Genomic DNA, 27330 nt, shown 5'->3' on the forward strand with positions numbered 1-27330 from the left:
ACCGGTCCAAAAGTTACAATTCTACCACGTTGTATGTTCCTGAGTGTGTTTGAAAGATGGGAATATATATGAAGTCATAACATTTTTCCTCTCAGCCGGATAAACAGAGGGAAACCCAGCATTGCTCAAACTGCTCAGTGAAATATGTTTCCTTTGCAAAAAATATACACTTTTAAATTGAGTTTTCAATGGGTCGTCTTTATATTTCTATCAACATTAGACCAGTCCAGTTATGTCTGATTCATCAAGCGAATGCTCACCTTTACATCTTGGATGTCTGCTACAGCTTAGGAAAGAATTCTGCCACAGCCTAACACAGCCAAAAACTCCAGCTACACCAACACGAAGCTCTCCAAAAGGCTTCCTCTCTCCCTCCAATTCTCTAATATCTAATACAGATAGAAACACGCAAAGAGGAACACACACTCTCATGCATCAGAGGATAAGATTTGTGACAGCTCACAGGTGAGTCTTCACCTTACAAACACAATAGAGAATTTAGCCAACAATTACAGCAGAGAAAACGAGTTAATAAATGTTTAAAGCCTACCTTTATTTGATTTTGAGCACACAGAACACAACTTAACATATATATTATTTCTGTGTGCATGTCTGTAATTGTCAATAATGGTAATTTTTGTGGAAATGTTCGCTGCATCTCTGTTAATTTTGGCGGTTAGGGTTAATTTAGGCTAAGGGTAAAATGGCACTGAGCATTTCAACTAATATTTCAGCAAATCATAAATTAAATCTGCGATCAAAACAATTCATCTGGAGTTCTACATGTGTTCTGTTTGTTCAGGGGTACAGTAGAAGGAAATTAACTGAGCCGGCTGGAGCCCGGTCTATCAAACACTATAAAGCATGAATAACACACTAACCTAAAGTTACACCTGCTTCTTGAAGAAAATGGGAGCTGACACTGTGATTGGACATGTATAATTCAGCGTCATAATCAAACCTGCTTGTGCCCCACTTAGTGCCCAGATTGTGTGCTGCTTAGTTATTTCTGATTCCACCAACACTCACTGGCACACCAAACATTACTGTGCAATGGATGTCGAACCATCGCAAAGTTTGTACTCTGACATTTATGAACCACTTGACCGCTGAGATTGTTGCAACACCTGTTGATTTGCTGTGACAACTGGTCTCATTTCTGGAAAACCTAGAGGCATACGATATGGCTGTGTGGGCGGACCTTAAAACGGCCTACTTTCATTGGTCAAAACAAGTCCAGACCATTCAGGACCAGAATCAGAACTGGGAAGAGGATATACTGGCTGCTGCATTGTTGTCAGAAAAGGCAACACTTCAGCATAGCATGTTTCCTTAAAGTATGTGAGGTCATTTTATTAAGTAGATGTCTTACATATGGCTCCTTTAGCAAAATAATTGTTGGTGAGATGAGCGGGAGGACTGTAGCCTTATGCTTGAAGTTGCTTGAGTTCATGTCCCATTTGCAAGGCGTGCGATCAAAATCTTTCCCACACATCAGGGTTGTTGATGCACAAAGGTCCTGAAGGGATTGCGGATTGCATCCGATCACCTTCTTGGGTGAGTGACTCTTGTGCTGCAGCTTGCAGTCTTATTCCTTGGCAGTGGCAGTAGGACACCAGATGGGGATGAAGGAGGTGAGGATGGACTTAAATATGGAAGTGTAAAAGTGCATAATGACTGACTCTTGCATCTGTTGCTGTGCCTTCTTGGCAATGAGGAACTGTTAGGGCCCTAAAGTGGGGAGCCACAGAGGATGATGAAAGTGTGGTTCGGCTTCAGAACACTGAAGTCCTACCTGTAGCTAGCCAAAAACCCCTGAAAGTTAACTGAATAAGGGTGGTGTCCTCTACGAACTGAAGTACAAACAGCCAAACACTCCTGGGTTGAGCCCTGCCACCTATAGCCAAAATAACCTGGGTCCATCCAGCTTATTGTTGTCATGACTACACAAATAAAGGCTCCTATTATGCAAGAAAATAGATGTAAACACTCAAATATCTATGTATGCACATTGTTGACCACACACCTAAAAGTGAGCACATTAATATTATGGTTAGCCTGCCACTACTGCCTCAGAATAAGACTCAATGACGGATTACAAAGTGCAAGAGCCAGTTCTGCAGGAACGTACATCTTCACCATCTTCTCAGGTTCATTCGATCCCCCCATTATGGAGCAAAAACTATGTCTTCACATGTTAGGAATTACTCAAATATGTAATGAAGAGACTAACGGAGCAGCTCAGTAATAACGAGGACAGGTCTCCATGTCTCATCTGTGTTTGTCATTCTTACTTTTTTTAGGGCAAATTAAGGGGAAAGAAGTTCAGTGTAAATATGCATCTGAAGCGGTAAAAAATAATGCATTAAAGTCTCGAGATTAATCAGATAACATTTTAACATTGCCATCTCTTGTTTTTTATTTGTATTTAATTGGGGAGAGACACTGGATACAGTTTGTATACTCCAGATTTATTTATAGTAATATTCTATATTGATGGGAAAAGCAATATGTTGACCTTTCTTGAAGTCATCTTGGAGCAAAATCTGACTGACACAAACTAAACACGAAAGAACATTTGATAAAACTCAAACCATTGCTTTACTTGTTTCAGACGGTATAATGTTTAATATTATCAACAAAAAGTAAAATGTTCCAGAAAAGTGAAAGTTGAACACATTCAAATTAATAATTTAAGATGCTAATTTCCACAGGATTAAAGTTTTACTTGTGTTTATATAACCTCAGTTCAGCCATTCCTGCTCTTGCGTTAATCTGGTTTTATGGTGTACTGTATCATAAAGCATCTGAAAAGAAGCTAGTGGGCGCTCGCTCTCCTCAAAACACAGCCCTGTGTCCTCTGGAATGTTCCAGACGGAACACCAGTGAATGCTTCACGTGCTAACAAAGACAATGACACTCAGAGGGTGTGGACCATTAATCCACTTAAACTTTTTGCCTGGTGCATTTTCACGATTACGGTGGCAGGTCAAATTCTATTAACCGTGAGATTTTTCTTTTTTTTTTTTTTTTTGGGGGGGGGTTGCCTTAAGACTGAAAAAAGGTGACAAGTAACCTTTCAAATCATGGTTAAAAACCATGCTTATTTGACAAACCTCAAGAGGTTTGCTTCTAGTGAAGGAACACGTGGTCGACAGCCTGCTGTGTGTTTGTGTGTGTGTGTGTAAGCAGAATATGCATATGGTATTTTTCAGTGTAACCAGGTGGAGAGCAAATGGTTGTAGTCCTCTGTGTCACTGCAGTTAATCATGGAGGGGACATGCAAGGGTGTCAGGTGGTGTTTGGATGGGTAAAGGTCAAAAGTGTGATTTCCTCTGGGTCACATGACATTGCTCTGCTTTTAAAGGCATTTTAGACACTAAACTACTCTTTCCAATAAAGTAGCATTTTTCTGTAATGTTCATTGTTCATACAACTAGCCATTGATGAGGGAGTGATCTGAGGTACTGCATATAATAATCTGAGGTTCAATCAGGGTTACACAATTGGGAGCACTTCTTCCTTATTGGGTCCCTCAGACACAACTTCCTCTCAGGGGGGGAATTCATGAAGAACTATCATCAATGTAAAGTTTAAGCATGACATCCCTTATTAAAAGCTTGCCAATGTTGCCACCAACTCTCAGTTGACATTAACATTTTCACTCTAACTGCACATGGCCTTTAGTGCAGTTGTGAATTTCATGGATATTCTTTTTTGCTGAGGCCAGGTTTGTCCAAAATGTCTCCATAATTGCTCATTTAAATGTGCATAAACAGCACCAGAGCTCAGAGGGGCTATTTGCTCTGCAACACAGTTTGGGGTGCATTTAAGCCTGTTCATGTGTTTTGTGAATTAGACATGACTTTTGACCTTTCTCACAAGTCTTGAACAGTCAAGTCCTTCATCAGTCAAAAAAAATTGCAGATGCTGACCGGAGCTCAGTCTGTAGCGACTTGAGGGGTCTTTCAGAGTCCTGATATGGATCAAAGCATGGAATGTTTCTTTTTTTTTATTGCAAGGTACATTCACATATACAAGGAATTTGTCTTGGTGTATTGGTGCAAAAACAGTTAACATAACATAGGAAATAAGGCTAAAATAGCAAGTACTTAAAAACAATAAAATAGAATATAAGAAGCAATTACAAACATCAAACAGAATTTAAAAAATGCCTAATATAAAGAATAACAGAAAAATCACAAAATGTATGTCTCTCAAATAATACTGTTGGCACACATTTCCCATTGGGGACAAATCAACTATAACATTTAAAAAAATACATCATAGTTATCCACCTTATAACCAAAACCATATACGCTCATTGGGGAAATTTACTGGGAATGGAACATAGCAGGAAAGGAAGCTCTGAAGAGGTATTTGAGCATGGAGGTTTTCATACTTGACCTTGGAAACACGTGCTTGTGGTTCCAATTTCAAGGATCACTTGCTAGCATTTTCAGTACTGTAGCTTTGGTCCGTATGCTGACAAATACTTGAGCCACTGGAACTTGCTCCAGTGTGAATACATGATCGTTCTACGGAAACCTATACTGGTTATAATATCTCCCATATGATTGTTTATGAAAAAAAATTACCCTTTATTTTCCAAATATAATCCTAAAAAATGTGCTATGGATTCTTATCCCATTGTACCAACACAGTGTCGGTTAAGGAACCAAACAATGATGGGGGACAGAATAGGAATAATAACACTTTTCCCTTCTTGCTTTTGTTACTGATATGTTAGATTATCAGTTGTAGTTATTGTAGTGTAACAACATAGGCCTACACATGATTGCATACCTCCTTCTCCTCCGGCAGCACTTGCCCAGGCACCATACCTTACATAAGCTGCAGTCTTTAAAATGCTTGAGAATACGTCCAAAAGTCAATTTAACACCAATTAAACCACCAAAACAGTTGACAAAGATCATGTGCAATTATAGAACAGGCACATGTTATGGACGACGACATGGACCATGTAAAGAGGCAGTTTCTCAATTCAGAATATTATGAAGGGAAAATCCTTCAAAACCCCAATCTTGTCATTCCCTACTTTAAAATTGTGCAGCTAAAGTTGCAGATGAAGCCCCCATTTCAAGACTATTTTCTTTAAAACAGACCACTTTTATGCTAACCTTAGATGTTCTGGCTTTGTTCAACAACATTTCAATCAATAGACCTAGGCTAGGAAAATAAACAGCTTCGTCAATACACATTCAAAGAGAAAACAGCAGTGCAGTCAATAGTCCCTCATCAAGAAAGCTTAAGGTTTTTTGCTTTCAGTCTGTTCTGTGTTTTTTTTTTCCAACAATCCATGATGCAGACACAAGGGATGCTACTACTTTTAAGAATTCTTTAATTTCTAGATTTATTTCATTGTCTGTTTTCCCCCTGGGATTCTTGCTATGGTAGAAAAGTCTTTGGTAGCAAGGTACTGAAAGTTGGGGAAATGAGGGCATTTGTGATGTGTTCTTATTATCAATAATATTCTGAAATTAATTAAAATATATTGGATTTAGTAAGCTGCTAATACTTTTGCCATTTTGCTGTAGCTTAGCGTACTAACTTTCTCCTAGATGGCAAAACACCAAACCCCAAATTAGACTCAATCTGCTTCTTTGATGGCATATTTAAACCCATTTATTGTCCTTGGCTTTTACCTCTTGTTGATTCTTTTAACCAAACAACAGTGTCCACTTGAACTTCTACTATTGTTTAGCATTTTAACTTGTTTTTAAATTGGCCTTTACATTCCATTGTAAGGTTTGGATGTAATGTATTTTGCTAAACTTACTCTACATCACTGTTATAAATGTGTTATATAACTAAAGTTGATTGATGTGACTGGGATTAAATATCGGCAATCAGTGTGTGAATGGGTAGTGTAATAGCGCTTTGAGAAGTCTGAAGACTAGAAAAGCTCAAGTCCATATACCATGTACAATTGTGTCATATTCGACCAATTGTAAGGAGCCAACACAGCCAGAGCAAAGTTTATTCTCTGGGACCAACTTCTTTCTGTTCTTAGCCTTCGCCATCAAATAGTACAAAGGAAGAAGAACTGGTATCGTTTTACAAACTGCTGCCAAAGTTCTGACAACCATGGTGCTCAGTGGAAACGGGTTGGATATCCCTCTCTATGTTGAAGGTTATTGTGCTATTAGATCCACTTTGTAACTGGCTCTTACAGTATGTTTGAGAAACAGGAAGGATGCTTTTTAGTCATTTAATTAACATGGGGGTGGCACTGCTTCTTGTCTTCCCCCTTAGTCCCATTACTTGATATGTCTTGAATGTCTGCCAGTGTGTCATAAGAGTCAGTTTATTTTAAAGTTTATTACAGCCGATGAGAGAGAGAACTGTAAAAAACACAAGCCTTCTGTTAATGAGCCATTAAAGTCACCATTGTATTCATGAATCAGGAAACCGTCTGACTGCTCTCTGGAACAATCTCTCCCAAACCCTGAGAGCTGCTGAATAACAAAAAGAATAGTTCCGGATGTAATTTGCATCAGTCGGCGGCACTAGATGTGCTGTTTGCATCCCGCTGAAGGAAAATGGGCAGTTAAAAATAAAAGCAGCCAAGCATTGTCAGTAAGCTTCCAAGGCGATCATAAAAAATGTTCAATCGAATTGATGACATGCCAGCCAACACAGTGGGATGTAATGCATTTTAAACAGATGCAATCATCTTAGATTGGCCACTTTGTCATCAGCTTTGAATCTGGTAATTGCTGGCAGCTCAACTAAAAGAGAATAATCAATATGAAAGAGGGCGACAAAACAAAGACAAAAATAAGCACTTTTTTCTTGAAACCAAAGATGAATGTAACTGTTAGAACAAGCTGGTCAAGCAAAGAAAGGGTAGAGATGACTGAGGACTGGGAAGTGTTAGTGAGTACTTCACTTGTTATAAAAAAAAACGACATCATCATACTGAAGTACTTCCTCGATGAGAACATTTCAGAGAGGATTTTGGCTTGTTGATAAGCACACTCATAACACTTTATGATCGTTGAAGACAATTAGCTAGAATACTGACCATTTCTGTATAGTTATCTATTGATTGAAATGGAGCAATTTGTAAGTTTTCCTTTTTAAAATTATTACTTTCAAAGTGGAACAGTACAATGATTTTCAACGGGGAGAATGAGGTATATTCCATTTCCAGAGTGTCACAGTCACCTACTCTGAGCACTATGCAACTTTGCCAGCGGGCAAGGTACTCGCGTTAAGTGCAGCATTACGATACAATTGTTCTGGGAGTTCTTCACACATACAGTATGTATACCTTGGTATCATCAATGAGAAAAGACAAAGAGACTACAATAAAGGCAAATGTGTTGCAACATAAACAATGAACATATTCCTAGACAACAGCGAGGGGTTCTCTGAGAGCAGCCACATGACGTCTAGAGCAGGAAAACTTCACCTGTGTTCAGAGCCCTACACCAGGCAGCATAAGCAAGCTACAGTTTATGTCCTCGGTTACTGTTGCTGCACAGTTAGCAGTACGACGAGTTGACTGCCTGGTGTCAGGCTCTGAATACAGAGGCAATCTGGGCTTGTGCAAATTGAACCCTTGCTCAGTTCTCCTGTCTCTGGTCTAAGAGTCCAGGCTGGACACATGTTAAGACTCATGGCTGTAAACAGAACATTCAGTCTCCTCCAGTCTCCTGTCAGAAATTAACTTTTCTATAGATATAAATGCCCGGAGCACTGCCTTTGAAGACTACATTTGCAGTTTCTGTTAAAGCATTTGTTTCCTGAAAAGCTGTGTCTTTTGCTTGTGCATGGTATTTGCAGCTCTTACGCATTAATGTAATTGTTTGGGCTTTTTGCAGTATGCTTCAGGTATTGCATTGGTTTAGAACTTTGCATGTGACCTTGAAAAACATATTGTTTCTGAATTGGCTGATCACGTCAGTAGCTACCTTTTAGAGTAGCATGTTTGTTTGTCACATGTAATTCATTGATTGTATCCATGACCTCATCTTTAAGAATTTTATGAGATATCTTTTTTGCTAGCTGACTTAACAACTTGCCACTCTTAGCTTTTAACTCAGAGTTTGTGTTGTTTTGTAGATAAGTCTTTAAATTTGCATCATTTAAAACGTTATTTTTGTAAAAAACATTTTATCAAACACGACAGTAACTATCACATATTTGAAGTAGAGTAACAAGTATAGTTTCTTCTGTTGTTCTATGAATTATAGCAGAGTACAAGATTAATGTTTCATGAATGAGACTACTCAAATCAAGTGTGGACGCGTACATTCCAGCCATGGTGTTTGTGTTTGTTTGTGTTTGTTACTCACAGACTTAATCGTAGCTCTGCTGTATCTCTTGATGTTCCCAGTGATTGAAGGTTCTTCTCTAATGTGACAACTGGAGAAAGATAAACAAAGAACGCATACTGGATTCACAATCACACTCTAACTAATGCACTTAAAGGGATACTTCACCCATTTACATGAAGCTGTGTATCATGATGCAAAAAGCGTCATATTGCATCACATGAAGAAAACTTTCAAGCAAAGAAAAACACATCTCATCTCAGGGCAAAATGAGGGCTGGACTCACAACCATTCAACACTAGTACCATGTTTCTAATGATACAAAGCTTCATGCAAATGGGTGAAGTATCCCTTTAACTCTGAAATGAATCTATGTGCTTTCTGTTACCTTACTCTAAAAATAATAAAAGCCTTAACTAAATTCACATCTTAATTAAACATTACTTTATTCCTGATCAACAGCTATCACTTATGCACATAAGCTTAATTTAACCCTTACACTTATTTTCTAAAGGCTACGTTTACAGTATACTCTCAAACTACTTTTTTTTTTTAACATTACCGTGTTCTAAAAAGCACTCAGATGCTAAAATAAATCCATGAATCAACCCAACCTTTACTTTAAATTAAAACAACTTTCATTAATGGTACCTCACCCTCTCTTTAATAGAATAAAACTTTCAGTCTCTATACTATACCCAAATTACAGTGCTGGACGAGGTCATATCGAAACATTCTACTTATAGTAATGGACACCCTCAGTTCAGAGCTTTGTCTTAAATGTCTTGGCCCTATTACATATAATACTACTTTCCTCTTCCACTCAGACCAAGCTTGCCAGTGATAATAATTCTGAAATCCATCCTTTAGCCAATGTTTGACAAGGGAAAGAAAAGGAACATTTAAAAACTACTTTGAACTCTTTACTTTTAAGAAAGACATAGCCTACTGCTATATTCATCTAAAATCATCAAGTCTCTGCCTAACGGTAACACATGGATTTAGCCCTAATCTACATTTAAAAACGTGTCTTAATCTTACCCAACAAGACTCTGACACCAAAGTGCTATTACTCCTTCATAATAAGATGATGGCCAATCTAACATGATTAAAATTTTACACTAAGACTTTGTAGGTGGTGCTTTAATTATTACCAAACGTTGACACATGATTGTGTTCAGGTCAGGACTCTTATAATACATTTTTGGTCAGATTAAAGCATCTACAGTACAGTACTTGATCAAAAATGTATTGGTGGAAAAGTTTTGTAACACTTATTTGTATGATCTACAGAGAACGTCAATTTTTACCACTTTCTCTCTGTTTACAATGTTTCCAAAGTTTATAATAATGTTTAGACTCTCAAAAATTTAATTCATTTGGCACACTTCAGTAAACCTTTTTTCAATAGGGCCTTTGAACTGTTGGTGCCCTGGCCCTTATGAAAGTCAACCGTATGCAATATTAAGTTTGGTACAACTATAACCCAAGACAAAATGCTACCATCTGTATAAACCTACATACAGTATTGAACCTAGTACTACTAAACATGTTGTGGAACAAGAATCCCTGAAAGTAATTGCGGTTACATTGTAACCAAGTGCCAGCACTCATTTCAGACAAACCAAATCAAATATTGGTTTACTATAAATATATTAAAAAAAGCAGAGATCTCTAAAACACAAGAGATAATGCTACAGTTTCCTTAAAGCAGATCTATGTTTACTGTAAATTAGAACTTACTGAGCATTTTACACCTGCTTTAATCTTTAAACCCATGATCTATTACTTTTGAAGAGCGATATACTGGCCAAAATGTCCTTGAACAAAGGTCTTTGAGTATTACTGTTGGATAGGAGCACTCGAGGAAATGCACACACACACACACACACACACACACACACAAAAGCACACACAGAAATACACACACACACTTTTGCTGATGATTGGTATTTTTACCGTTGGCGTTGATCTGGAAGATATTGGAGGAGGTCTCCTGAAACACATCTTGCAGTTCTGAGGGGCTGACCTGTGTGGCTTTGGAGAGAAAACATGATATCAGCAAACACTTCTGAGCCCAGCGGAGTGTAACATTAAAGCAAGAAAAGAGCTGACAACACAGCAGCAACATGAATGGACTACTGTGTTGAAACAAAAAAACACAAAAAATATACAGCTGCAAACATTTTCATGAAACTGTGTTATGTGTTTTCTAAATCAGACATATTTCAATGCTGATTGATTGGCCATCATTGTTGGGGAAAGACATGATCATCATCAGGATACTGTTTCCTGGCTATGAGCTATGAACCTAAATAATGTGGTTCCAATAACCGACCGAGATGGAATTGCGCACTAAAACCACATCCAACAAGAGAAAACCAGCGTGGAAGAACTGACAAAATGTCCTTGACCTTCTGGAGTCTGTAGTTATTCATCTTAAACTGATGCTGTCAAATTAAGGATCAATCACACAGAACAACATTATGTTTCTTACAGATTGGTTCTATGTCCTTGCTCTTTTTTTCTAAGGTAAAAAGCCAATTGATTCCAATGTTGGAGCATCTTGTTTTCCTTAATATGTGATGATCTGTTTCATTTTACCAGTTGGTCATCCAGCACCACTGCTACATGTGTGTTCATGTGCACAAAATGTGTTGAAAAATAAAGCCAACAATAGTAGTTCTTCAAAATGTCCAATTTAGGCTGGCTGCAAAAGCCTGGAGGTGCCAATTACAAACAAAAACAAAGTGCTCTTTGTTACAGAAAAAATAAATGGTGTTCACAGCCTGGTTTTAAAACAATTATGCTCTGAATAGCTAATTTCTTTATTGGCACAAACTTCAGAGGAGACACATGTTTTGTTTCCATTAAAGATAAAAGTTATGCATACAAATGGATGTATGACTGATCTGACTAACTGGCAGGTGAGTGGTCACTATTTGTCAGGAGACTTTGTTACGTTTACAAAATGGAAACTGCCATTGTCGGGCTTCAAAACCCAGAAGTGACATCACTGAGAAGACACTGCACATCAAGTCTGTTGTGTATTTTTCTGATGTATTTAAAGATAAATTACACTCAGTATTAGCAACATTTACAGGTCAAGTTCAGATGAACTTCCTGTTTCAAGATCTATCTAGAAACTATCGAGAAATAATATTCCAATGTGCAGCATTTGCCAGAATTACACATTTCAGTGGGGAGCTTGGTAACAAGCAGTGTGGCAGCCATTGATTGCCAAACAGCATTTGTTGGTGAAATTGACTCAGCATGCTCATAATTAAAATTAACCTGTATTACCTATTATTGCAAGTCATTTTTGATACTTAAGGTTTTGGTTCAGTTTTGATACCAGCAGCATATAAATACAGCCTCATAAGGAGAAACAGCAAATAGCTAGAATCCTTATTTTTTTTAATGATTTTTAGTAATGGTCCATTTTGCTACTCATGCAATATGTAGAAATCTGCATTTTAAATTCAAACATTCATGAAATGTTAATTACTTCAGGCCCTGTGAACAAACACATGAATAATGAATACATGTGGAGAACGTAAAGAGACAACAGAAGTTACATTAATAAGTTACAGGAGATGGTAGGAAATTATCATTTACAGTACTTACATTGAAACATTTTGTTATTAAGATGAATAGTTGTGTAAAATGAATGGACATCAAAGGCTGGTGCCTGTAATGTAAAATCTATCTGCAGTGATGATGATGGAGTGGCTGGGGGAAAAGGCATGGCAATAAGCCACAGGCTGGCAGCAGGAGCGGTGATGCTGCTGTATGTGGGCAGCACCATTTCCCTCTCTCTAAAGCACGTGTCATTACAAATGACAGGGGGGGTTAATGGCCCTAAGCCATTACAGCGGGATGAGATCAACATCACGACCTGTATGAGCAGCACACTCAAGCCATCTCACCCACCTTTTTGTCAAATACTGCACTTTTTTCCCCGACATGGTCAAAAGTACATGGGTACAGTTAACATGTAGAGGTGTTAAAGTGCTAAAAGTGGCATAAAGAGGGATAGAGTTGGTTAAGGCAGAGACAAAGCAGAGTTGGACAATAGAACATATATTCATGGTGTGGGATGGAGAAGAACTGTGAGACCTCCACGGTACATCACAAGTCATTAACTCTACTCACTGAGCTGTAGTGACAAATGGTCCAGGTAATTACATGATTGCATGCAGTCAGTTGAGCAGCATTACACGATTGTGATACATGAGTGATACATACATTTTTCAACTGAGGGACCTTTAGTGCACTCTCAGTACACACATACACACACATCATCCTGGTCAAGTCAGCCAAGACGCCCATGTTAGGACTATTGACTGAATGTAAATATGGATGACGCGTCTGCATATTTCCACTTTTGACCAAATTTAACCCAAAATAAACTCACCATGGCCGCTGACCTATAGACTGGTGTAGTTTTGAGTCCGAAAACCAGGAAGTGAGTTAGCATTTTAGCGCCATGGGTTCCTAACTCTAAAAGTCAATGGGGATTTTGAATGGGTTTGTGTTTCGAAGCCTGAAATAAGGTCTGTGGTTAACACAAGCTGAAGAGATGTTGACGTTTTGTTAGACGAAAAAAACTATGTTAGCTAAGACCCCACTTGTCAATTTTAAAGTTTTTACGTGAACTTTAAACAGCTAATGAGTAGCTAACTGAAACTACAGTGGTTGTAAAGTAAAGTAAAGTAAAGTAAAATGTATTTATATAGCACTTTTCGCAGGCAGGGGCCACAAAGTGCTTCACAAACAGGGTTTAAAACATCACAAGCAACAAACAGACAGTACAGAGACCATAGCAGCCCTAAAAGAGACCAACCAAAAGCCTGGACAAATAAAAACGTCCCCAGTTGACTCTTGAAAGTGTCGGAGTCACATTGAACGAGCATCCAATAGGCCGACGTGGATTGACGTCTCGGAGGTAGTGTCCGTGTTGCGGAGTGGGACTGGACGAAGGCACATCCAGCGGTCACGTGAGCTCCAGCTGGTCCATGCTAGAAAAGCCGGCATAAACACGGAAGTAGGCGATGGCGATGAAAACCCCTGACCATGGCTCCAGCACTGTGAAGGGTCCAGGACAGTTGTTGAAGTGCGGGCAGGCGGCAGCGAGGACACGCTGGCGCACACGTCGAGGAGAGGAATCCGGCGCAGGAACCGACGGAGCCCCCGGCAGCCGCAGCACGCCCTCGCTTCACTTGGATACCGGACCGAGAGCCCCTTTTTCTGGATCTCCTGCGGGTCCTACCCGGCACCCGATACAGCACCAAGTAGTCAGGTGAGACGGGATCGATTTCAAACGGAGGCAGAAATGCCTGTTTGTAACGGTCCCAGGTATGAAACATGTCCTCCAATGACTCTTTGATACGAAATAAAGAGTCCCGATCATAGGTTAGTAAAGCCAGGACACTTCCATTTGTCATCTGGGCTGCAAAGATCACATATAGTGAAACAATAATCATCAATAATCTACAAAACAGAGAGCGAACCGTGGCAATGCCAGTCACAGGCGCCAGTACGGTTTGGTCTCCATGGCAACATCGATGTCATCATCATGTCAACATCACATCATGTCACAGACATTACACGTCATCACGCCGGGAACTCTCTCCCTAATCCTCCTTACAGCCTCTAGTCATGTTTTTCAGTGCTCTTGTAAATATTAGGTTAATAAACAACTTATTAAGCTAACGTTTAGCTATCTTGTCAAATCAGCTGATTAGATTGATGAAGCATAACGGTCGTGGCGTCATTATAAACCGACCGCGGTGTAGTTCGCTAGAACATAACGTTAGCTTTTTACTTCTCTCGGCTGCATTAACTCTTCAAACTTCATTTAAATGACGTTCATCTGTAAAGATTATCCCGCTGAACAAAACAGCAACGCGTTAGAAACGTGTGTTTGACACAGAGCTTATTTTCTGCAATGATCCAAAATCCAATGCAAAAATCCGAATTTCCGAAGGAACCATCGGGGACATTTTTTCGGGTTGGCCTACAAAAATACGTCATTACTACACCAGTCTATTGCCATGATGACGTCATTTGGAGCCAGAAGATGCTCAGAAGGGATCTGGCTGGTGGCAAATGACTCCTCGCTCCTTTAGCTTTACTTTCCCAAATAAACTTCAGAGATCCCTTAAATTGTTACAGTCCATAGAAGAACATATTTTTGTGCCAGTTTGAAGCAGTCATTCATGGTTATTGGAGGTCTCATGACTTGTGTTAGTTTTTATTATGTTAATTCTCACGTTCTCATCTACACTGCAGAAGCTACATTTGTCAGAACTGTAAATTATGACACTACATCCACTATTTTTTTTGCATCAAATAAGTAACTTAATCCAAAGGTCGTCAGGAAAATAAACACATGGACAATCAAAAAAACTATGAGACTCAACATCAAGATAGAATTGGGGATTGAGGGACATTTTTTTAAGTGTACACTAATTTGAAAATTCACTCCATTTCTCATCTGTTTCTAAAGAGGAGGTGGGTTTTATGATCTATATTGCAGTCAGTTGGTAGGGGGAGCTCTTTATATCTAATGTTTAGATTAAGGTTGCTTTAGTTTTATTACACTCTTAGAACAGTTTATTGTAGGGACAAAATGATACCAAACCCATCTGGTACCCAGCCAATTTACCATCAATAACTATGGCGGCCCCACAAAGCCAGATGGGCTAAACCACAGGTACCATTTAGGTAAATTGTTACCCACGAGGGAACCATCATGTACCAATGTTCTCCGTTTATATGATTCTCTCTGAGCAAACTTGCAGTTGAAGCCCATACCGCACGTTGGCTGGAAAAACACGTTTTATCAAACTTTTACTATGGAAGAATGTCAACTGTGTATGCTACAGTTGGAGGGTTTTAGATGGGTGGTAGTGACTTATTAGCCAGGCAGCAGCACAATTAACAGAGTTTCTGACAAACACCAGCAGCCATACTATAAACGTGATATAAGGCAGCTTTCCCGCGGAGGCCGGCCGCGGATAGCCGTAGAAGAGAAATCAGTGCTCCAGGAGGCGCTCGCGACGGTGCAGGATCGAATCCGACTCTACCCAAACAAAATGGCCAATATTCATACCAGAATATTTCTCTATATTGTACACATCTCTTTCATAAATAGCTTTTGCCCTCTAAATGATTGTAAGAAACATCCTCAAATACTGCTGCAGTGTTATTTACTACATTACAATATCAAGTTCAATTTTAATCAAATACTGTACATCTCAGTTTGACAATATCCTGTCCTGTAAATAACAATGACCTGAAATGTACAAGAACAGTCCCTAAGTAAATTTAGTGAGTTTCTTTTCAGTTCCAATATGAAGAAAATACAGTAAAGCAGAAATGCCTTGACAATATTTTATTATACACACAAGATCTATTATAAAAACCTTTCTAAATCTAAATTCTAAATCACACAAAATGATATGAACAATAAATGAACAGAAAGAGAAATACACAGTAGTATACACAAAGTTTGTAGCTATAAACATATTTATAATATTGGGGCAAAAAGCAGTCACTTTTTCTTTTCCGCAGCCCATCTGTCCCTTTCAGTGTCGTGAAAGCCAGACTGATGAAACTCTGCCCAGGTAATTTCTTTAATCATGCCCTGTGCCCTGAACATGGAGAACACTCTGGAGGGGCAGTGAATGTACTTTCCTGGCACCCCCGGGAAGGATGCATGTATATGAGGGCTGCTCAGACCCTGTTTTAGTGGCTGGTGACAGAACCTGCACAGACGACCTGTCGGCAGCTGCAATGACGACTTCCTCTTTGCCCTCTGCTCTGCCACCTTTCTCCATTCTGCCCCCCCCCTCTGTTTGGCAGCATCCAGCTCCCGCTCAAAAAACGGAGAGGCAGCAAAGTCCTCAAAGGACATCCTGGGGTTCTTAAGGCCTTCATGTTCATAGATCTTAAAAACCTTCGTTGAACAATAAAAGTACAAATGGGCACTGATAAAAGAAATGAACTGAACAGCCATCCCCAAGATATCTGGACTTTGGCTGACCACAGGCAGAACAGTTCCTGCTCATCTTTTTCTGATGCTGCTGTTTTTCCAGTTTTACTCGCCCATTACCTCCTGGCGGTCTGACACATCGCCTCCACGTTGAAAAACCAGAGTGAGAGCATTGGTTCTCACCTGGTCCTGTTTTTGAGGAGGGGACTTGTCCTGAAGGGAGGGATTTTTTTAATCCTCATGGCCTCGTCAGAGGGGTCCTGGCGAACATGGCCTGACGGACCCTTCCTGAAGGACACTGTTGCCCTTCCTGGAAAGAAGTCAACTGTCTTCTTCATTATCTCCTGTGCACAGCAGAACACAATGTATATTTGTTATATTAATCAAAGGGTAATCAAGCTGTTATATCAACAGTGTTACTGATGTATATAAAATAACCTGCATTTTTAATGACGAGGTAATAACACTTACACACCAGATAGAGTCATTCTTTGATGTGATACCTTATAATAAGTGTTTTTTTTTTACATGGCAATTCAATTGAATCTTTAATGTAAGCTATTGTTGTATAAAAACAAAACATTAACCTAACACAATGATTATATGAATAAAAAACCGTGAAAGGTTCAAACAAAAAGGATTTTTTTGTCACTATCAGCAGGAGAGAAATTGTTTTATTACAGTCGTCAATAATCAATAAAATAACATTAATATTACAGTTAACAAGTTATTTTCATCAGTGTAAAAATAACATTAACGTTACCGATATTGTACCACCTTGCTACCTTAGCAAAAAGAAATCATAGTTCGTATTTTGTCAACACAACGAAACTACCATTAAACAGGTTTTAAGATATAAATGAGGATTGTTAATAAAGTCTATGAAAAAACAAGCCAGACTTACGTTTGTGTAGTTGGATATATGTTATTAAAGTTGTGAAAAAGGTGACGATAAACTGTTGATACGGAGTTCTCTTCACTTTGTGATGAACACCCTGCACTGACTGTCGGACTGTCACTCAAACCTGAAGAAAGGGGGTCTCCTTACCTTTATCAAACGGGTGAAACAGCGCCCCCCAAATCTCCATAGTGGCCAAAAGTATATTACATCCGTAGTGATAAGAACTACCATAGAGAATGAATGGTAAAAGTTAAGGAAATTAAAGACTACTATTCACGGCCCTGGCTGATATCGATACCAAATTAAGAGCAGTTTAGGAGGCGAAGCTCTTGTTGCTGAGCTGAGCTAAATGATCTGGATCACCAAAATGAGTTGTGATTCCCCTCACTGTTCCCCAGGTAAGGTTTCTTCTCAGTGACCTGTGACACTCGTGAAATGAAAACTTGCCAATATCTGCAGACAGATGACGTGAATCGTCTACTTTTACATTGCAGCCAAGTTACAAGACTTACATTGAAATCATGGAGGGATAAGTATAAGGAGCAGCTTGGGCAGCCTGTCACTGTGTGGGATGCTGTGTGTAGGAGTTGAGTAGTGAGGCAGGATCCTCATGGACTTGTTTAATCTCTATGTCAGACTTGTCCAATACTCAGCCTGTGTTGCCATCGCCTCTGTCATCTGTGCCAAACTGACGTGAAGGGGATGATACTGCTCCCAATGCTCCAAGTCTATGTCTCTGCCTGCATGAGTTAACATGGAGAAGTTGCTTTTCTTCAGCATGGCAGGTACATGATGATTTAATATGAAACTATCTGACACCAGAGCAATGACAGCACCAGAGACTGACTGTTACTTTTTGATGAGTGCAGCATTGTGACCAAACAAGCAGCAACCTCTGGTGTATTATCAGAAATAAGCCAATGAGTGTCCACTTGAGGTCAGCTCCAAAAGACTCTGAAGTCACACACACAACACACAGCTGAAATAATGTGTTTACAGCCTGTTGATAAGTTTATATCTTCATCAGCACACACTATCGTAAGGCCATGGCTAACCTTCTGAGTCTCTTTGGCTGTTGTTGATTTAAGTTTGAGAGTCAACATATCCAATATGGTAACCACCATGATGGGTTTCCAAAACAGCTCATCAAGGCCTGTTGGTCATGTTTGGAGTGCAATGGATTGCTTAAAAAAATAATGATGGCTGCTTAAATTAAATCTAAATAAGCCTCAGTGAGTTAATACTGTCAGGTCAGGTCAAATAAAATTGATTAAATGAGTGATTCAAATCAGTGTTGGAGAGCTTCTGTTGATACAACTCCTGAGTGTCCTTTCTTTTAGCCTTCACCTCACTGGGGGAAAATGAATCTAAAGTTATGAGCAATAACACACCCTTGCCCGCCCCCATCATCATGTTTGACAAAAAGTCAAAATAATCAAAAAATAACATGCCATCTGCTGTTTTGAGTGCAAGTGGAAGCTAATAAGAACTGAAAATATCATATACAAGGAAATGGCCCTTTGTTTATGTTTTGCATGATCTTAATCTCAAAAATACTCTAAATACTCTTAAATTTAATGAAAAGTTACACAAAGAGGCATTTGTGAGGGCACTTTTTGTCTTCGACATCGAGACACATTCGTCTGAATGCGTTGCCAATTATGATTCCTCTTCAAATCACATAAACAGAAAGGACTTTGCTGATGTTAGGGATTACAATAATTTCCTGTGTGCTGTTCAAGGGCCGGCCAGAGTTTCCCAAAAGTTGCAGTTTATAATGATATATCTGTTTTTCTGTGGTTGCGAGGTGATGTATATGCAGGTTGTGTTAAAGAAAATCAAAAAGACCATGCTGAAGCTCAAACAAGCCTCTTTGTCATTTAAGTGATGGAAACCTATAAAGAAAGAAGTCACCAATTGAAGTTATTTGATGGGTATTTTGGTCACAACTTGCCGTACTAAAGCCTCTGCTCTCCTCCTGTGAAGCACCTCGCATATAGGAGGCAAGCGGAGGAATCTCAACACTTGCAACTTTTCTCACATCTCTGTCTCTCTCGCAACTATGTATGTGTCGACATCCTAACATAGTGCATCCTTTGATATATGTATTTCTTTATGAAGTATATTTTTTTAAATTCCTCACTCCCATACCATCAACAATGTACGTTTTTGAACAGTGCACTTCTAACAAGCTGGATGGCCCCCTTCCTCTTTAGCACAAAGAACAGGACAAGAAAATCTAATTTTGTCCCATCAGACCTCTGGACAGTTTTCCACTTCGCCTCAGTCTATCTTAAATGAGCCTAGGCCCAGAGACAGTGACAGTGTTATAAGGCTTGCATGGTCGAGTTTCAGCCAGTATTTGAGAATTCTGTGAAGAACAGTTATCACAGATACGTCTTCTTGAAGTGTTCCTGAGGCAGTACAGACTTTTTAGTGGGGAGTTTCAGTAGACTCTTTTGATGTTTTAGTATGCATTTTTTGGTCATTCACAGTATACACTGATTTTAGAAGGGACTTTAACTCTAGATTAAACATATTCAATATGTGTTTGATTTAAATTGGAGGCAGCATTGTGGTAAAATACAATCCATTTCCTGAAAACATGCATCCGATCCATACTGCACTAAACCTGGAAGTTAGTATCCATACTGAAATGTTCAGTATACTGAGGTGGACACAAAAAAAAAGCACTTTAGGGGTTTATATTCTGCACTTGGGTTCTTTTAATTTATTCTTTTCCACCAACCTGACATTACATTTTACACAGTGCCCCACATTTTAAAGTTGGCTCGCCTATAATGTGATGTGTAAAAGCACAGGTGATCCAGAGACTGTGATGTGAAAAGTTGTAATCTGGATGTGGTTGAAAGATATTAAGATAATGTGGAAAGCATAGATCAGTTTGTTTTCTGACATTCAGTATTTGTTGAGCATACAGCATCATAGCTGTCAAAATATGAGCAAGAGCTTGAAGTGAAACTAGTGCAAGAAAGCTGCAGGGCAAAGTCTCACTCTGCATATTCCCAGTGAACTGATTATAGATGATTATCAGTTTGGCAGGGTGGTTGGATTTCTTTTTTCTCCTTTTTAAGGGCTGAATAATCAATAGAAAGTGCCCTGATTTCTCCTACAGTAATGAGTGAGAGGCTTGTGCTCGCTGGGGATAAATTACCATCGTGTCTTCTCAGAGAGGCTTGTCGATAGCACAAATGTGCTATCTGCAACATGTTCAATTATACTCTCAAATCAGAGAGGAACTTAATCAAGAGCTTCTATCTCATTACGCCCAGGGTCAGTGGTGCTCTCTCCTCAGTTAGGGGCGACACATTTTACTCTTCCCAAAAAATCTGCGATTTAGCCACTGAGAAGCAGAGGGGGAGAATAAGAACCTGGAAATGATCCAAACAGCTGCCAGTGCAGGTGGAGCTGGCACAGTTTGATTATCATTCTCAGAGGGATTTGACCAATTCACACAATCCCCTGTCTATGCACTCTCCCATAAAAACTACACTTTGTATTCAGAGCTCAGAGATCCCCAAAACATTTAAATTACTTTTTTTTTTGTGCTAAAAATTCCACTCTGAGCGTGTATCAGGCTAGGTGCACATATTGGTGTTAGAAAATCATATTAATTAAATTTGTCATACAAAAACTAAAGTTGGCAGGAATGGTAATGTAATGCAGCTTTACAATAAGTCAATTACTTAAATATTAATATGTACTCTCTTTACTTAACACAGGAATCAAACCTGACTCAATGATACTTAAATCATTTTTTCTTACATGATGTGAGACCAAAACAAAAAGCTTGTGGACAGTGTGCATTTCTGGTGCCTGCAGGATCAAATGTTGAAGCATGGATTCAGTGATCAAGCCGCTGTATTTGAAATGAAACTGTGTTCAAACTCAGATGTGAAGTTGCTACATCTATACCAAGATGCCACACATGGCGGACTTTACATTAACTTCTTAAATGTGTACATTCATGATGCTAAAGAAGGGGAACTTCCAACAAGTGTCTCATCGGTATTATTATATAATACATAGCTATTTTTGGAATACCTTTGAATCAAACTGGGATAATGTGTAGAAAGTGAGCAAACCACAAGAATTCATGACAGATTCCCCTTGTCTTCACAGGGAGGAAGTCAGGGGCTTACATAAGGCCATATGCATGATCCATGTCACAGGAAAACATTGAATATTAAGCATGGAAAGTTTTGTTCAGTTCAAGTGAACACCAAACTGCTCAGCAGCTGATGTTTGGCTGAATATTTTGATTTCTTTGATAAAAGCCATCCATTATCCATCTCTCTTTGCTCAGTGGGAGATGCACCATTTCAAAAAGAGTTTGAGGAAAGATTTTCAAACATTAAGCTGACAGACTGATCAGCTAAAATATTCATTAAAATATACAAAAAAACCATATGTGATAACAATTAAATACATCTAAACTGTGCTCATTTAGATGAAACATGTTTCTCATAATTTCTCTGTCAGTCAAATCCAGACCAGACATTAATGTGAACAGAAAATGACAGTGCTTTAAGTTTCAGTACATTTCAGTTAAAAGCTGATGGATCATCCTTATCATTATGATGCATTCAGTCCAGTGCAATTATTGTTTGCCTTTATTTTGAAAGGGTGCAATTATTGTTGAATAAATGACATTTTGTGGTCTGCAGAATTTTGCACAAAAGAAGCTTGAAGGCTTACAATGCAAAAACAGATTTTTGATCTCGGGCTGATCCTATATAGCCGAGTACTCGATAATGGGTACGTTAGAGCCTCAGTGGAGGAACCTTCCCGCAATATAGGGATCTTTTGTGTCTAATTTTACGTAGATCGGTTTTCTGCAAATAATTCATGACTCATACCTTGGTGTAAATCACACCTTATTAATCCTTTCTATCGTTTGTTCTGTCTTTCTAGAAAAACCCTTGTTCTTGAAATCAATCTCTTTAGTGTGTGCATGAAGAAATCACAACAAAGTATTGACAATGTTTCCATGTTTAGAGAATTTCATTGGCTACAAGAGATGTCAGTCATCGGTACAGTCGAGTGCAATTGTCTGTCAGAACAGGGGCACAACAGAGGCACCTCCTTTCAACAAAGGCTCTCATTGGCTGTTATACACTGCTATTAAGTTTCATCAAAACGTAGAGGATTTTTTTTCACAGTTTTGTGGATCGTTCAGGATCTAAATCGTTTGGACTGAGTTTGGTGGATTATTATATGGGTTCAGGAAATCTTCCACTGGTACGTTAAAATGTGTTTACTTGTATTGTTCTGGTCTGACAAGCACACAATGCCTGTCAGTGTGTCTGTGTGTTTGCGTGCTGTATTACACATTTATAATATTGTCAAAATGTCACAATAAAGCAGACTTATTGTTAGAAAAACAGTGTCATATTATAGAATAAAATGTATGGCACTATATGGAAGGCGATGTCTAAGCCAGATGCCGATAGCTGCGTCATCTATGTGATGGTAGGACATTATTGCAGCGCAACCCAGTGTACCCTGCTAATAAATTCAACAAAGGAAAACTTAACACAGTAAACAAAGAACAAGATCCAGCAATTCATCTGTTTTGTCACTGAAGTGTTTCCACTCTATGTATTTACCAGCGGTGGTACGCCCCTCCTGAAATATGACCGCCGCTGCTGATGTAAAAAAATAAAAATAATAATAATTAATAAACACAGAGGAATGGGGAAACGAAAGGAGAGGAGAAATAACTTTGCTTGCTATCAGGACAATTAACACACCTCTGAGTGAGTAACTGTATATTGACATGTGGCTCTTTGTTACAAAAACATGATCAAGTTTTGATTTAGAGAAGACTGTGTGCCGTGAGGAGAAATACTGACGAAAAACAAACAAAAAAACCATCGACTGTGTGTTAAAACACGGCGGGGTTGTGTTTGTCTTTTAATGCCACTGTCGTACGGGACCAATCAACAGACTGCATACTGTGTTAAGCTCCACCTTCTAGGGTCGGATGGATATACTTGGCTCCCCAACAGAAGGGTACCAAAAAGTAGGACGATAGGGGTCGGTAATTTGGGGACCTTTCCCGGTTTTAGTCTAAATCTGATTTAATCTTAATCTGGAAAAGCCACAAAAGGCGTGCCGTAACGAGACGAACCGAACTGAACCGCTTGGTGAAAATGGACCTTTAGTCAACTACAGACCAAATCTGATAAATCAGGCTCAACTACTAAACCCTTAGTCAGGGACGGGGACAGGTCTTCTTCAGAAGTCATTAATCAACCCCATACTCATTTAAAGTATCAGATTTTTTTGTCCCACATTATGGCTTTAGAAATCAGTATGTATAACAATTAAAGCTTTTGAAATGAACCGAATGAAAGGAAAATGTATCTGTAAATTAAAAATACATAAAAACATTTTGCAGGGTTCATACTTTTGTTCTGTACTGAAGAGAAGTTTACTCCTCTTTCTCTCCGATTGTATGTTAATCCTTATTGATTGATTTCAGAAATAACCAAAAGCTAAGTGCTCTGATATTAAGGACAGCTCAGGTCTTATTTGGCGGACGGAGAGCTGAGAGAATTAAGAATGATTGAAATTTAAATGAATTCATTGAGAAGGCTGCAGATCAGAACCCTTCAGAAATAATTTAAATTCACCATGTTGCAATTTTGTTTTCACCCACCATTTTTAACTAATGATTACTTTTCATCCAGCAAAAATATCTACTCATAGTCAAGAATCAGTTGATTGGGTGGCCTCGAAAAATGAATGCATGTTAAATAATATTTATAACTGCAAGTAATTAACCCTGGCTTTGATCAGAAATCAATTCTCGGTCTGATTATTTGACCCAGGACACGATCATATTTTGAAAGCGCTGGACTAAAAAAGGCAAAATCATCCATCAAATTTAAAAGTGCTGCAAACACAAACTCTCTAAGCTCCACAACATAAGATGATGATTGTGAACTTCGTCGTTGTTATGAAGACATGTTTTCACAGTGTCAGGCAACATTACAGAGAGCATCCAAGTATACGGACTTCAAAAAATGTTGTATTGGTCTATTTAAGCCTCCATTAACAAAACTAGTAACTTTACAAGGCAGAATACATTTAGATTTGTTTTTGTATTGTTGTTTGACTGTTTCAACTTTTAACACTGGGTGGGTCAATGTTAAATGGAACAGCACACACCCGACTCGTCCAGGTACATCCAACACAGATGGAGACGAACGGTAGCACGTACACACCCAGCACAGTTAAAAGATAGCAGCTTACAACATTTCAACGAGTGCAGCCCTTCCACAACCACATGACCTTGTTTTTTATGTTAAGCAGGAGGAGAAGGCCCACTGGATCTTGGAGTGATGTACTGCACCTGGGGACGGACCAATGACATAAAGGAATGTGTCATCAGCATAGAGGTGGATGGAAGAGTTTGTGACAGATCTGGGGATATCGTTAATATAGATGGAGAAGAGAGTGGGGGCGAGGATTGAACCCTGGGGTTCACCCTGAGTGACAGGAAGTGGTATGAGAGGAGATGTTCTGTTTTCACCCGTTGCTTCTGATTAGTGAGGTCATTAAAAGGTCAAGTTCAATAGCAGGAATAAACATGTTCGCAGGCCGGTACAAGCACTTCTGGAATATTCTCTCATCAATAGCTCATTTTTTATTGGTTAAAAGTGTTTGGGGGATGATTTGATCTTTTAACTTTTATGTTTTTATTATTTTAGGGTTCAGATTGATCCAAACGTTTGCATAATTAGGAGTGTGGCTGAATTGATATGCACAATGTATGTGGTTGCCAGGAGGCCAAACACCTTTAATGTAAGACCTGTTTCTGGTTAAATTTGTGTTTTTGCTTTGACGTTAGCAGCACATGTTGCTCACTTTACCAATCCAAAGCTTAGATTTAAGAGGCCATCTGGTTTTAGCTGCCATCTAGTGGTATCAAATGGTCAGAAGTTATACATAGGGTAGCTGTAGATGGCTGTTGTAAATAAAGAACTCATATGACAATGCAAGGTCACATCAGGCTGGACCTGAGATCAATGGTGTCTCAGTTGGTCCAATAATCCATCCGTGTTTGTCTCACATGTGGCCCACTTTGGTCACTTACTGCCCATCAGCAGAGCATGGAGCTGGAGGAGCAAATGTTCATCCCAGCTTTGTCACACCTGGTCCCCCCCACTCCTACTTCATTCAGACTTAATGCGCAGGGTCATATCTGAGAGCTCACCACAGGTAGCTCACCATGTGGACACATCAAGAGTTCAGGTCTGATGTCTCCTGCAGAAATAAAAAAAGGTGGTATTCCTCGAACTGTGATGTGAGATGTTGGAGGGCTGGGATGCTTTTGTCAAGCAACATCTCATCTCTTCTTTGATAATTAGGAAATAAATCTGTTTTTGTTCTTGCCAGTTCCTGCATAAAAAGAGAATACTACAAATATATGAATTTCTCTGGGTCTTTAGTTCTACTCCTCCACCTCCTCTTTTTTAATACCCAAATCATCATTTAGCTGACAATTTTATCCAATGAGACGTACATCAGAGAGTAAATACACAAGCACTGATCTAGAAAGAATGAAGTGTAAATGAACAACTGAAACAGACACACAGGTGCTGACAGGAAGTGACCAGAGGCAGAGTTAGTTATAGCACACCTTTCATTTAAAAGAATGTCTCAAAGTCTTACAGTATAAAAACAAACAATAACAATAGTAGGTTGAAGACCAGCCATGCAGATGCCTTTTGGATCATGCAGGTGTTTGGTTGTGCATGGAGGAGGGCCTGCCAGTAGAGAGTTGTGATAGTAAATGTGTGATATCACAAGATATCACAAGGTCTGATCTTCTAGATGTTTTCATGGGCAAATTGGTATGACCAGGCAAAGTGGTCAAAAAAAGAAAAAGCACAACTCAACATCTCTCTAATTACCTCACATGCAGAGCTTGTGAATGCAGGTCAAAGAACAGGTGCAGACTGTCCACCATCGATCTTAGATTGTGATCATAAACGGATAAAACCCTGCTTTGACAACTGTTATCAGCACCAAGATGCCACCTCATTGGCCAGATAACTCGACCTCTGCCATTTTGCTTTGACTATCATCATGTCTGCTTCTGGCTCTGAAGCAGTGAGTGACCTCACAGATGAGTGGCTAATCAACGAAAGAATGAACATGTATTGGCATTTAAAAAATGTTAACCATTTTTCAGACATTTCAAAGAAAAAATTATTTAAACCCAAGCAAAGTTTGAGAACTCCTTCATTCAGCAGAGAGAGAAGAATTAAGGTATTAAATACATTTTGTTTGAAAGAATATGTTTGTTAGAATAATAAATGAAATCAAAATAACTCATTTGACATCTTCATATTAATTCCTTTAAAAACTTCCACCACAACTGTAAGCTGTCAATAATCAAATCAGTGAGCTTTTGCACCTTTTCATTCTCAGTACTTATTCAGGACAACATATGGCGTGTCACTATGTGTTGATATTAAAGCTGTGTTGTCTGTCATCCTGAATAAGACTGTGCTGCAAGTGACACTCTGCCTCTCAGAGTGCAGGGCGGAGGGCTGAGAGCTTTTGCCGGGAGAAGGAGGGGAGAGATTAGCCTAAAAGACAGCTCTATTAGAGACTTAACCTGGGCTTTGATCATTTCCTGAGCTCCCCTTCAGATCAGCCTGAGCAACAGACGGCATATCTGACAGGCTCTTGCTCTACCCCTTCCTCATCTCTCCCTCCGCCAACACACACATCCCTCATAATGTACCCAGACTTCACTGTGATCAAAGACCCCACCACCACCACCACCCCCAACTCCCTCTTTCTGGGGACTCTGGCTCCATCTGTCTCTCCACAAAAGGGAAGACGAGGAGAGAGAAGCTGACTGTCAGGTTGACTGAGAGGGAGTATTTTTGGGCTCGTTTATGAGTACAGTGTGCTGGAGTCCAGAGACAAAAAGCATATGCAATGTTTGTTTCTTGTGACACATCCTGCCTTTCTCCTTCACTTTGGATCTGAACTGCAGCATAATGACTTGTGCCAGCTTCTCCCCTCGAGTATCAAACGTGATTGGTGTGAACATACATTCTGTATGCTAAATGCACAGTACA

At 39.2% G+C, this 27330-nt stretch overlaps 1 protein-coding gene across 1 annotated transcript in view; it reads right to left on the minus strand.

Moving 5' to 3' along the window:
- tsnare1 (T-SNARE Domain Containing 1) overlaps positions 1–27330 on the minus strand; it is a 151012-nt gene that overhangs the window by 89005 nt on the left and 34677 nt on the right. The window contains exons 3-4 of the mRNA XM_079343521.1: positions 10263–10340; positions 8325–8394 (exon numbers count right to left, since the gene is read on the minus strand). Of these exons, the coding sequence (XP_079199647.1) occupies positions 8325–8394; positions 10263–10340 (148 nt within the window). The remainder of the gene's footprint in view (positions 1–8324; positions 8395–10262; positions 10341–27330) is intronic.

This window comes from Symphodus melops (genome assembly GCF_947650265.1).
Source record: "Symphodus melops genome assembly, chromosome: 5".
Lineage (NCBI taxonomy): Eukaryota > Metazoa > Chordata > Actinopteri > Labriformes > Labridae > Symphodus > Symphodus melops.